Consider the following 13,759-nt stretch of genomic DNA (forward strand, 5'->3'; position numbering starts at 1 on the left):
TTTCTTCTTTGGTTAGGAACTCTTCTCAAGATGGTGCAGTGCATTGAATACCAGTCCTAGAGTCAGGAGGACCTGAGTTCAAATTTGACCTCAGATAATTAAAATTACCTAGCTGTGTGACCTTGGGCAAGTCATGTAACTTTATTGCCTTAAATAAAAAAAAATTTTAAATTATTCTCAAGTCCATATCTGCTCTTTTAATTTGTTTATGTAGTTATCTTTTCTATCTGGATCATGTAATCATTTAATACTTATTATGCATTTTATATATAGTATAAGGTGTTGGTCTAAACTTAATTTTTGCCAGACTATTTTTTCAATTTTCCAACAGTTTATATATAATGTATATATACATATACTTTCCCAATAATTTGGTACCTTGGATTTATCAAGCATTATGCTATTGGGTTCATTTGCTTCTGAGTCTTATTTTTTTCTATTTTTAAATAGCTCCCCTCTTCACCTGTTTGCTGAAAAGGTACTATTAAAGTTGTTTCCTGCTTCCTTTTTTCTCATTTCTAGTTCCCTGTTCCATATATTTCCCTCTTTATTGGATAATTTTTTTAAAAATCCTTTTATTTTGCCTATCTTGTAGATAAGAGAACAATTTCTTATTGCTACTATATTGGGTCTTTGTCTTAAATGAGATATATTTGAACTCAGAGGGGCTATGGAATTTCAACTACAGCATAGATTTTCCACTCCTCTCTTCCCTGTACCCCCCTCCCCCACTCCCACTCCCATGTGTTAATCGATGTGAGCACTGAGGCCAGAACATTGAGTGTCCTTTCTAGCAACTGTTTTCTTCCTCCCTTTGTGGGTAGCAATATTTGTTAAAAACAATTTCTGTATGGAACAACAGATTTCATCTGAACTCCCTTGCATGACAAATACCAAATAACTTGATTACTCCTCTGTAGTTAAGTATCATTTGAAATCTGGTACTACTAAGCACCCCCCCTCCCATTATTATTTTTGACCTTTAGAACTGGGAGCAATTGGGAAAGGCTTCTTATAAAAGAAGGCTTTCCTAAATCTATCTCTATTACTAACTTCATGTGTGACCTTGAGCATGCTACAGCTCTCCAGGCCTCAGTTTCCTCCTCTGCAAAAGCTGGAGTTTCTAAAGGCCTTCCTAGCTCTGGACAGACTATAAAACATTTATGAAATGTTGCTGCTTCTTTCAGGTTCCAGACTTTTGTTTCCTCTCCCTGTGTATTCAGAGCCTCCCCTACCCGAATCCCACAACCCAGAAAGGACCAAGAAAAAAAACAATCCTTACTTTCTGTCTGACATCCCAATAAAATATTTATTATTTCAAGAAATAAATCCTTTACAAAGAGAGGAAGATAGGGAGGGAGTAAGGAAGGAAAGGAAGGCTGAGGCAGACAGAGGAGAGGGAGGCAAGGAAGAAAAGAAAAAAAAAGTTTCTCTATTGTATTCCCCCACCCTCACCCCCACCCCCCAATCAGGAAGCAGACCCTTAATATCATGTTTCTAGCCCTAAAGACTTTTTAACTGTTCTCTTGGTTCCTTCTTGCTTTTGAGTAGGCTGGGACCCACTCAGTCAGAATGGGGGTTCCTTCTTGGTCTAGGAACTTAAAACCAATTCCTGTAATGCTGCCCTACCCTTCAGCAGCATTTCCCCCCACTCAATTTTTTTAAAGGAAGGGATAAAGAGGAGGGGTAGTGCTTGGTGTTGCATTCCAGGACAGCAGGTACCCCTCAAAGGGGAAGATAATTAAGGAGAGGGGAAGTGTGGCAGTGTACCTGGATACACAATAATACCCAAGTCTGGAAGGCTCTGGGCCTGGCTAGTCTATTTGTAAGGTAGAGGAAATGAGAGTGAAAGGGAGTCAGGACAGGGAGTCCCCAGTAATTGGGGCTGAGGACATGCTGCATAGGACTGGATTAATTTTAAGAGTTGACCAAAGACTTGAGAAATCCAGAGGCAGAAGGGACAGTTTCTTTTGGGGCATGAGGGTTGCCCCTTTGGAGTGGGAGGGTAGCTTTCCTCAGGGACTCTAATAGCAATAATAATAATAATAACAATAACTGATATTCATGTGGTACTTTAAAATTTGCAATATATTTGTGCAACTGGCTCCAGATGCTCACCAACTTCTGGGTAGGCAAGTACCCAGGAGTGAGCCATGGAGTAGTTTCTAGAAAACTGCATTTCTCTTAAATGAAGATAAGGGGCAGAGGGAGGGAAGTTATGGTGACCTGAGCCTTCAGAATTCTGCCAACAGAATGATTTGAAAATCCTAGGGATTTGTCTGGAAGGCTTGGAAGAAGCTGTCCCATCCTTTTTAATAGTCCTGGCCCTTGCATAGGAGGGTCACTGACTTTGCACCATGGGCCTAGGCTGATTTATTTTTTCATTTGTGAGGCAAATTTTATTTATTGTGAGGCAATCAGGGTTAGTTAAGTGACTTGCCCAGGGTCATACAGTTAATAAGTGTCATTTGTCTGAAACTGGATTTGAACTCAGGTCCTTCTGACTCCAGGGCTGTTATTCTATCCACTTCACCACCAAGCTGCCCCTAATTTAGAACTAGACTTATTAAATAAATAGATTTCAAGTCCAGACACAAAAGAGGGAATTTAGAATTACAGGGTAGAAAGATCAGCTCCCAAGGCCTGGGTAACAGTTTTTACACCCCCAATGATGGCTCCTGCTACTTGAAGGTGAGTTGTGCTGGGCCCTGAGAGCTGCTCAGCTATTTTGGCTGTTCAGTGGAGAGCCCTGAAGAAGGAACAGATCCGAGGCAGCACCAGACTACCAGGCCCTCCCTCATCTAACTGTCTGCCTGACCATGTCCTGCAGAGGACCAGAGTCCAGGGAGATCATGCAAATCCTATAAAGAAGGGCAGTTGTGAGGCAACCAAGAGTCAGTTTCCTCATGTATTCCATGCATTGAGATCTCAGAGGGTAAAAACATCCCTTTTCCCCTTGATCTCTCTAACAGGGCCTTCAAACCAGCCTCTTTCCCAACTCTCGGTTCCCACTCATTTACCCATTAATGGTTCTTGCCCTGGGCCCAAGATGTCTAAAATCTTACCCTGGTCTACATCTGGTTGGGCAGGACACAGAAGATGAAGTCATGGTGGCTGCTCTTTCGGAGGGCCTTCTAATTCATCTCAGTTCTAATTCCCCTAGTATCTAGGCCTTTTAGGGGTCAGAACCAGGAGCATAGAACTGAGACTGAAGGTTTGAGACTTGTCCTTTTCCCCTTCTCTACACCGCTATTACCATTTTCCTGCCTTGGAGAAGGACCCATTTCCACTATTAGGAGTATGCTAGCCTGGAGTAAGGGAGGGTAGACCATGAGAACCCAAATTGCTGGTGCTTTCTCCTGGGAATGGGGTGGGGTAGCCGCCACGTTCCAACAGTTCTCAGTGAAGGTAGGAGATAGGGGATGGAGATGAAGAGGAAGATAGAGAGAGGAAGGTTGGCACAAAGGAGGCCATCAACAGCCCCTAACCCCAGCTCCACCGAAAGACATCACAAGCAGTCCTGGCAGAGGGCCACTTGTCCCTTCTGGAAGTCTCGGCATGGGCAGAGCCGGCGATACTTGGAGTTGGAGCCAGCGCAGCTATAGAGTATCGGCTCTTTTTGCAGGTAGCACTCTTGACCTAGCTGGGCAAAGGCCGGGTACAGATGATTCATTTCTGACTCAGTTCGATCACAACTGACATTCAACCTGTGGGGAGGGAGAGGAGCACACAGACACCTGGCCACCCAGCTTCCCCCAACTCTAGCAGGTCTAAGGACATTGCCCTCCCACTCACCACCTGCTCAGTTCCCTATCAGCCCAAAGTTACCAATAGATTCCTCTCCCTTCCTCCCACTTTCTCCCCTCCCCTTTGCTTCCTTCACAGTGGCTTCTAGGAAAAAATAAGATATAAATTACTTATTCAACTCTTTCCCCCATCCTCCCTTCCAGAAGAGATACATATGGGGAAGCATGAATGGTCACTAAATGGTCACTAAACAAACCTGATTTTACCATTTGGCTTCCTACTCAAGTCAGGGGAATATGTCTGAGAGAAGGTCTGAGGATAAGAAGTGAATTAGATGTGGCACTCTTATAAGACATGGCCAGGGTGACCTTAATATAGGCCAAATGCAGGTGAGGTAGCTGCAACTTTTTAGATGAGTTTCTTTGGAGTCCTCTGTGATTTAAAAGTTTTAAAATGCTCAGAAGCCTTGGAAAGATGTGTTTTTTAACTTAGGAAAAGGGTATGAAGGGCTAGTAATATGGAAACCAAGAATCCAGGATGTCTAGGACTTGGGTACCAACCCTTTTTGAAGTGTCAGAGGAAGCAGGAAAATCATTTGGTGAAGCTTAGAGGTTTTCAGTACATTTGGGGAATAAGATGGGCAAGGGAGGAAGGATGGTACCACGGAAAGAGAATGGATCACAAGTCGGAAGTTAAGATTTTCAGTCTTGATTTTGCCACTTATGTGTATAACCTTAGAAAAAATTGCTTCATCTCTCTGTACCTCAGCTCTAAAATGAGGGAATTATAATACTATGATTTTTTGGGGTTACCCTTTTGCCCAGAGGCACAGCAGTGAAAGAGAAATGCAGAGTAACTCACTTCAGAAAAGCATCCTGGGTGTTGAGGAGGTGGAAGAAAGAGGGCTCACAGATGAGGCCCCTGTCCAAACAGGTATCTGTGCAGGTCCTCCCGGTCTCTGCCAGCCAGCCCTGAAGTGAGTGCACAGGAGGCCAGGCTTCTGAGTCCAGGCTGCCATTGTGGGACCAAACAAGGTGTGTGACATTGGGTGCCAGGGCACTGGGGGCTCCAGCAGGTTGGGGTGGAGTCATCAGTGGGGATGGTTCTGTGGTTATACAGAAATCCTATCAGAAGAAGAATAGAATTAGGAAGGAGAACTGGGTAGAGTTGGACAAAGACACGACCAAGAGAACTGGCTTCAGTGCCCCCTTTTCTTTCCTCTTGGAGAGGAACAGGGGAACTGGCCCTGAGCCACATATGTGTGGGAAACAACACTCAATTTGGAATCAAAAGGGTTGAGGTAAAATCCCTATTCTGCTTCTAGTATGTGACTTTGGTCAAGTCATTTAATTTCTTTTCTCCTCTATAAAATAAAAGGAGAAACTACTAGATGACCTTTAAGAGTTAACACACCTACCTTAAAGGGTAGTAGGATCAAATTAGATATTTGTTAAAAAAAAAAAAAAGCATTCAGCAAGGGGGTCTGTCATATTCTCTCTGCCTTCTTCCTCTTAGGTTCTTTCTAGCTATCAATAACCTTTCTTGGTACGTACCTTCCTTCCTTCCTTCCTTCCTTCCTTCCTTCCTTCCTTCCTTCCTTCCTTCCTTCCCTTCTTTCTTTCTTTCCCTTCTTTCTTTCTTTCCCTTCTTTCTTTCTTTCTTTCTTTCTTTCTTTCTTTCTTTCTTTCTTTCTTTCTTTCTTTTTAAGGTTTTTGTAAGGCAATGGGGTTAAATGGCTTGCCGAAGGCCACACAGCTAGGCAATTATTAAGTGTCTGAGGTTAGATTTGAACTCAGGTACTCCTGACTCCACTGTGCCACCTAGCCGCCCCCCTTGGTACCTTTCTTGAGCCTCTTTGGCATTTGGTACCAAACACAAAGCTGGTGATGGATTGACTTGCCTAAAGTTCTATAGTACCTTCACCTCCCTACTTCTATGAATTTCTTTCACATCTCCTGTATCTCCTGTTTTCGTTTTTTCTCCCCCCTTTCTATTTTCATCTTCTTGATTTGTTTTTGAGGTCTATTAATTTTACTTCATTCCTTATTCCCTTCATATTCTTGGGGCATTGTTGTGCTCTGCTTGGGGCAAGCTTGGGGCTAAAGGGGTTGCTGGTCCCTCCTTTGACTTGCAAAACCTATTCCTTTTTCTCCCTGGACTCTTTTCCTCCCTCACATACCTGTTTGCTTTTAATATTAGATGGTTTCCTTGGTTTATTTTTCAGAAGGGAAATTTTTTTCAGAGGTCTCTGCCTGAATGATAGAAAGGAAAACATACTTCCTGTGAGGTCTACAGGCTCTGCTCTCTACCCTCATTTTGGAAAGGTATTTCTGTAAATCCTGCACTGTCTATTCATGACTTGCTGAATGTTTATAGAAACATCATGTTGTTAATATGCCTTGAACATATATGCTTATCACCATGCTTGTCCTAGATTGTAAGGTCCTACAGAACAGGAGATAGTCTTCTTTGTCTATTTGAACGAGTGCAGGTTTAGGAGAACTTTGGAACTTTGTAATTGCTTTTTAATGATGATGATGGAAGTCTTGTAGGGGTGTGCTGGAGCCTGCTCAGACATGCTGGGAAATTGTCAAATTTTCAGTTTGAGCCTTTACACCTCAGAAATCAGCAAATGTCATAAATGAGGGTTCTATTTGTTGTTTTGTTGATTGTCTAGGCTTTTAAAAGTTATGAGAAAAATGTTAATAATGCATATGAAATATAAAAAGGTAATATGAGCACATAGTTTTCCCCTTCAGAAAGTTGGTTATTAAATATTTATGAGTACACTACTGGCTGCATGGTTTTTATAAAAAGAACTCTGGATCAGGAGTCAGGAGACTCAGGATATAATCCTAACTCTACCACTAAGTTTGGGTAAATTACTTGCCCTCTCAGTCCTTCATTTTCCTCAACTGAAAAAAAAGTGGCAATTGTATTAGATGATGCTAGATCTTAGGTTCATCTAGCTATGAAATTAGACATCTATATTTTCTCCTAACCTCCATCCCATTCCCAGATCAGTCTGTCTTCAGAATGGGATAGAGGTGAGAACAAAATAGAGATATCTATAGACTGGCTAGTCTAAAAAGAATCAGAAGATAGAGGGTCTATCAAAGACTAAGAGGTCTCTTCACTATTTAATTTATAGTTTTTTCTAATTTCTTTCTTATATCTGATGGGCATGGGTTGGTTAGGAAGTGGAGTGAAGAAGCAATTAATCTAACATGGTCCAGGAGAAGGCCTTAGGTAGGGAAGGAGGAGGGTTTGAGACTGACCTGATGTTGGATGTAGGCATAGATCCTCTCAAGCATTCCTTCACAGGTATATTCATAGGGCAGATAGGGGTCCACCTGTAAGAAGAAATAGGTGGAGTGAAGAGAGCAGGTAGGGTCAACCCATTCCCCCAGACTCAGCTATTACCTCCAGAGACCCAGGCCACTAGCAGTCTCTAGATCAATCTATGGTGGGGAAAAGAGTTTGGTGGAGATGAGAATATCCCAGGTACAGATAAACTATAAGTGGCCTCCCCTCAGCAATCATGCTTAATTTAGCATTAACTGGATTAAATTTTCAGACTATCACAAGTGAACAAGGATTAATACCCATATGGAAGAGATGATCAGCTATGTGGAGTCCAAGGAAAGCATCAATATGGGAATGGAGTTAAGGAATAGAGCTTGTTTAACCCTTGGAAATAACTCTTCTCTTGAACACACAGAGGGAAATACAGAATAGTAGATAGTGGGCTGTACTCGGAGACAGGAAGACCTGTGTTCAAACTCCAACTCCATTACCTGCTAGCCTTGTGATCATTTAACCTCTATCTACCTCATCTACAAAGTGAAACTAAGGCTCTCTGCAGTTCTATTTCATAGGGTTTTTGTATCAATCAACCAACAAATATGAATTAAGCATCCACTAGGCATAAACTGTGCTATGCACTGTGGATGTGAAACAGTCATTTCCCAAAAGAATTTATATTCTAGTCGGGGGAGGGAGGGAGGGAGGCAGGGAGGGAGAGAGAGAGAGAGAGAGAGAGAGAGAGAGAGAGAGAGAGAGAGAGAGAGAAAGACAAGAGGACAAATGGGTTAGGTGGCTTGCCCAAGGCCACACAGCTAGGTAATTATTAAGTGTCTGAGGTCGGATTTGAACCCAGGTACTCCTGACTCCAAGGCCAGTGCTCTATCCACTGCACCACCTAGCCATCCCCCATATCTTTTTTTTAAAGATTTTATTTATTTTGAATTTTACAATTTTCTCCCTAATCTTGCTTCCCTCCCCCCTACTCCTCACAGAAGGCAGTCTGTTAGTCTTTACATTGTTTCCGTGGTATACATTGATCCAAGTTGAATGTGATGAGAGAGAAATCATATCCTTAAGGAAGAAAAATAAAGTATAAGAGATAGCAAGATTACATAATAAGATGAGGGGTTTTTTTTTTAATTAAAGGTAATAGTCTTTGGTCTTTGCTCAAACTCCACAATTCTTTCTCTGGATATAGATGGTATTTTCCATCAGATACCCCAAAATTGTTTCTGATTGTTGCACTGATGGAACGAGCAAGTCCATTAAGGTTGATCATCACCCCCTGTTAGGGTGTACACCTGTTAGTGTGTACAATGTTCTTCTGCTTCTGCTCATCTTGCTCAGCATCAGTTCATGAAGATTCTTCCAGGCTTCCCTGAATTCCCATCCCTCCTGGTTTCTAATAGAACAATAGTGTTCCATCACATACATATACCACAGTTGGTTAAGCCATTCCCTAACTGAAGGACATTCACTTAATTTCCACTTGCCACCACAAACAGGGCTGCTATGAATATTTTTGTACAAGCGATATTTTTACCCTTTTCCATAATCTCTTCAGGGTATATATAGATCCAGTAGTGGTATTGCTGGATCAAAGGGTTGCATTGCATATCTTATATGAATCTGTTTTTCACATACATGTGTATCCAAGTCATATCCAGAGTCATCCCTTGGTCTAGCTGGGTATTTCAGAAGAAGGCAAAGGACAAGAACTGGAAGAGAAGAGTTCATCCCACAAAGCAGAGGTTTTTTTTAGCACCCTGCTTTCCCATCCACCAGGTAGGCATATTTTCTTAATACCATTACAGCATGTTTCTTATTTATGCTTATTTTTTTTCTTGTATTACAACAATTCCATGAAAGAAATCTTTTTTCCCCATGGAAGTTGAAGTTGGAGGATCTCTTAAGCACAGGAGATTTCCAGTGGGCTATGTTGATCATGTGTCTACATCAAGTTTGGGATCAATATGATGAGACCCTGGGAGTAGGAGGCTACTAGGTTGCTTAAGATGGGGCAAACTAGCCATTGGAAATGGCAAAGGTCAAAATTCCCATTCTAATCAAGGTAGGATTAGACCCATGAGTGGTTTCTGTACTTTTAGCCTGAAAGAAATGGGGAGTCCTAGCCTTAAAAAAAAATTAAAGAAAGGTTTTTCCTTTTCTTTTCTTTTTTTTGTATTCTTAGTGTATCACAGGTGCAGCACAAAGGATTTCTACTCACTTTTATATTCTCCTTCTTTTCTTTAGGAATGGGTAATGGTGGATGAGACTTCATAGGAAACTGAAGTCCTGCTTCCTGTAAACCCCATCCAGGGCTGAAGGGAAATCTAACCCCAAAGACAGGAAACATAAGACTAAGGGGAATCTAGCTATATAATTGTGGGTAAAGCAATCCCCTTCTCTGTGCCTCAGTTTTCTCTTCAATTTCTAAGGTTCAGTATGGAACATATCAGCTTTTCTTCTTAACCAACTTTCCCTATCTCTATTGAGGGTACCACTATCCTTCTAGTCATCCAGGTTTTCAATCTTGGTGCCATCCCTTATACTCCAACCCTCACTTCCAATGCCTACTCCCATGTTCAAACTATAGACCAATGAAATTGTCTTCATTTCTTGGCAAAATTTTCCTATTAATGAAAGAGTAAGGGAATATTTAGAAAAGGAACTGACTTCATCAAGAAAGACCGTATCAGACAAACCTTATTTCCTTATTTCCAAGGAATATTGTTCTACAGTATAAAGATATTCAGATATCTAGATTTTAGTACAGCATTTGATAATATTTTATGGAAAAGATAGAGAGATATTGATTAGACAGTGGAATAATTGGATTTAGTGCTGGTTGAAAGGCCAGAGCCAAAATTAAGTCATTAATGGTTCCAAATCAACTTGGCTGTAGTAGATCTTTCATGCAGTGCTCCAAGAATTGTGTTTGGCCTTGTGCTATTGAATATATTTTGAATCTGACTTATTTTCAGTGTCTTAGATAAAGGCATAGATGACATCTTAAAAAAAATTTCAAATAACACAAAGCTAGGATAATTAAATACTAGATATCAGGATAAAAAAAGATACTATTGATGGGATGAATCTAATAATATAAAACTCAATATAGATGGGTATAAAGTTTTTATTCTTTACATTTCCATTCAAGTCTTACACAAGTCTTAGACATTCTATTCAGTAGTGCAAGGTAGAAAAAGTATAAAGATCTGGGAGGTTTTGGTGGGATGCAAGCCTCAAATGAGTTGATTTTGAAATAAGAGAGAAATGAAGAATTTGATGGTGTTATTGTTCTCTACCCATATCTAAAGAATTATGTTCAATTTTGGGCATCACTTTTCAGTAGGATGTTGAAAGATTAGAGAGGGCCCAGGAAATAAATAGGATGGAGAAGGACTTCAAATTTATATTATGTTAGGATAAATTTAAGAAGTTGGATGTTTAACCTGAAGAAGATATGGTTATTGTTTAGTTGTTTTGGTTATGTATGACTCTTTGTAACCCCATTTGGAATTTTCTGGTCAAAGATATTGAAGTGGTTTGTCACTTTGGTCTTTGTTCAAACCCCACAATTCTTTCTCTGGTTATAGATGGTAGAAGTGCAAAGTAACTTGGCCAGGGACACACAGCTAATAAGTGTCTGAGGCTAAATTCGAACCCGGGCATAATGCTCTACCTAGCTGCCTAGGGGAACATGATAACTACCTTCAAGTATTTGATAAGTTGTCCTCTGGAAGGGAGATTAGACTTAGTCTGCTTGGTCTCAGATGAAGAATTAAGAGCAAAGGGATGAAATTTACAAATTGGCAAATTGAGCCTGGATAGCAAGAAAAAAATAATCCTGGTGTTCTAAAAGTAGCATGGAACATTTTAGGAAAGTCTCCCTCACTGAAGGTATTTAGGCAAATAGTGGATGACCACTTGTTGGGTATGTCTAAGAGATAATTCCTTTTAGGACATGAATTAGACTAGATGACTGCTGAGGTTCCTTCTAATTTTGTGCTTCTAATTAGTTGCTAAGTGCTGTTGACTCTGTCACTAGGACATCCCTCCAATCTATCCTCATCTACTGTTTCCATGACCTCTAAGGAGAAAGCAAGGTTCAATGGAAAGACCACTGGCTCTGGAGTCAGAGAACCTGGGTTCAAATACTGAATTAATACTTTACCTGTATAGAACAACTAGGAGGTACAGGGGTTCAGGCACCAGCCTTGGAATCAGGAAAGGACATGACAAGTTGGCAAGTTATTTAACTTTCCTGGGCCTCAATGTCCTCAAGAATAAATCAAAAAGGTTAGTTTAGATGATCTGTTAGACCATTTGCAGCTCTAGGTCTATGATCCTATCATCCGACCCTGGTTCAGGCCCTCATCACCTTTTGTCTATTCTATCACAATGGTTTACTAATTTCACCTTTCCTAATTTTATCTTCTTCACTCTCCAAATTGTCTTCCAATACCTATTGCTTTAATATTACTAAGATACAGCTCTGATCACATTATTCCTCTACTCAAATTTTTTTTTGGTAGCTCTCTATAATCTCTAGGGTAAAAATACAAACTCTTTAGTCTTGCATTTAAAACCTTCCACAATTTGGTTCCTATCTACATTTATGGTCTTATTTTCACTGTCCCATTCCCACCAATTTACACATTCTTTGTTACAACCAAACTACTAGTTGTCACCTAAACTTAACCTGCCTCCAAGACATGGATTCCCTCCTCACCTTTTCCTTTTAGAATCCCATATTTCCTTTAAGGCCTCCCTCAGACCCTCTGAAAATCCATTCTCCATTAGCTAGCTATTAGGGTTCTTTTCCTTCTCAAATTATCTTGTAAATACTTATCTGTTTAAGGCCACATCCTCTTTGTAGAAAGTAAGTTGCTAAACAGGAATTGTTTCTTTTGTGTCATGTACAATAATGCTAACAATAATAATAGTAGAAGTTGTTCAGTCATGTCTGACTCTTCATGACCCCATGAACCATTCTGTTTGTGGAATTTTCTTGACAAAGATACTGGAGTGGTTTGTCATTTCCTTCTTTTAGATTTTAGGTTTTTTTTTTTTTGCAAGGCAAATGGGGTAAAGTGGCTTGCCCAGGGCCACACAGCTAGGTAATTATTAAGTGTCTGAGACTGGCTTTGAACCCAGGTACTCCTGACTCCAGGGGTGGTGCGTTATCCACTATGCCACCTAGCCGCCCCATTGTCATTTCCTTCTTCAGTGGATTAAGGCAAAAAAGAGATTAAGTGATTTACCCAGAGTAATACTACTAGGAAATGTCTGAGACTGGTCTTCCTCTAATAATAACAGCTAATAATAATTAGCATTTATATAATAATTACTATGTTCTAGACATTGTGTTAAATGCTTTACAATTATTATCTCATTCAGTCCTTATAGCAACCCTGGGAGGTAACTGTAATAATTAGCTCCATTTTACAGTTGAGGGAATTTGAGAAGATAAGCAACTTGCCCAAGGTCACACAGCTGGTGAGTGTCTGATCTGGATTTGAACTCAAGTCTTTCTGTCTCTAGGATCAGCATTCCATTCACTGAGCCTTCTAGATCTAACCTCAACTTAAGAGACAGGCCTGGACATTTCTATGTTGTTGTTCAGTTGTATCTAACTATGACCTCTTAGACATGGTTTTCTGGCCAAAGATATAGGAGTGAATTGTCATTTCCTTCTCTAGCATATCCTTATTTTACAGATGAGGAACTAAATCAAATAAGGTTTGGTGGCTTGCCCAGAATCACACAGCTAATGTGTCTGAGTCTGGATTTGAATTCAGATCTTCCTAACCCCAGAACCTGTTTCTACCATTGTATATCTAATTATATTCTTTGCCCTTTGAGTCACCACTGTAGTTTGACTTTCAAGGCACTTACCCTATCTATGGGACCAAACCACATGGGCTATGCTCTTTCCATTACTCTGCCATACTCTACTCTTTCTTGAACTAATAGTTCAAAGAGTCACAAGAAGGGTGCTATGGTCCCAGCAGGCCTTCAAATATTCTTCCTGAAATCTGTTTCAGTCATGTTCCTGAAGGCAGCATCTGCTACCATCTGGAAGCATCTTATGTACAAAGCTCCAGGCCTAAGTTATAAATAAACACACCGAGGGAACAGATTTTCTTCTAAAAATGTTGTTCCCTATGCTTGCTGACAGCAGAATTATTCCTCCTCAGTCGTTTGAAGCCCTTGTCAAACCTAAATTCAAAGTCTCAGCTGGCAGGCAAAGCTCCCAGCCAGATACTTCCTGCCATAAATATCCTGCCAGAGAAGTCAGCCAGACTCGAAATTACACCCATTAGGTCTAATTACAGGTGAGCACCATAATCAGTTCCAATAGACTGTTGGGTGTTGATTCTGTTTATGAATACCAGGCTCCAGATTACTAACAAGAAAAGCAAAGAGGGGCTTTGATTGAAGATGTATTTGGCCAGAAGAACATCATCTTTTTCTTATCACCTGGAAAGGCCATTCTAGCATTAGAAAAAAATGTCAAATTTGCTAATCCATTTGGAAATGTAAGTTATGCCTCTTGATGGCTCTTTTCACCAAGATAAGTTAATGATGGAAATGGCATGAAAAATGCTTTCGTGTAAAGGATGAGATTTATATAGTCAAAGAGTGTGGTATATTGTCCCTGTTTTGAATAAACATTTTGATATCTAATACCAATAGAAAA

The 13,759-nt window shown here is 40.4% G+C and overlaps 1 protein-coding gene across 1 annotated transcript in view; it reads right to left on the reverse strand.

The window, feature by feature from the left end:
• Positions 1-1,686: 1,686 nt before the first annotated feature.
• Positions 1,687-13,759, reverse strand: part of MGAT5B (alpha-1,6-mannosylglycoprotein 6-beta-N-acetylglucosaminyltransferase B) — a 99,317-nt gene continuing 87,244 nt past the window's right edge. The window contains exons 15-17 of the mRNA XM_074220979.1: positions 7,026-7,100; positions 4,609-4,871; positions 1,687-3,707 (exon numbers count right to left, since the gene is read on the reverse strand). Of these exons, the coding sequence (XP_074077080.1) occupies positions 3,509-3,707; positions 4,609-4,871; positions 7,026-7,100 (537 nt within the window). The 3' untranslated portion in view covers positions 1,687-3,508. The remainder of the gene's footprint in view (positions 3,708-4,608; positions 4,872-7,025; positions 7,101-13,759) is intronic.

Source organism: Macrotis lagotis, chromosome 2 (genome assembly GCF_037893015.1).
Source record: "Macrotis lagotis isolate mMagLag1 chromosome 2, bilby.v1.9.chrom.fasta, whole genome shotgun sequence".
NCBI lineage: Eukaryota > Metazoa > Chordata > Mammalia > Peramelemorphia > Peramelidae > Macrotis > Macrotis lagotis.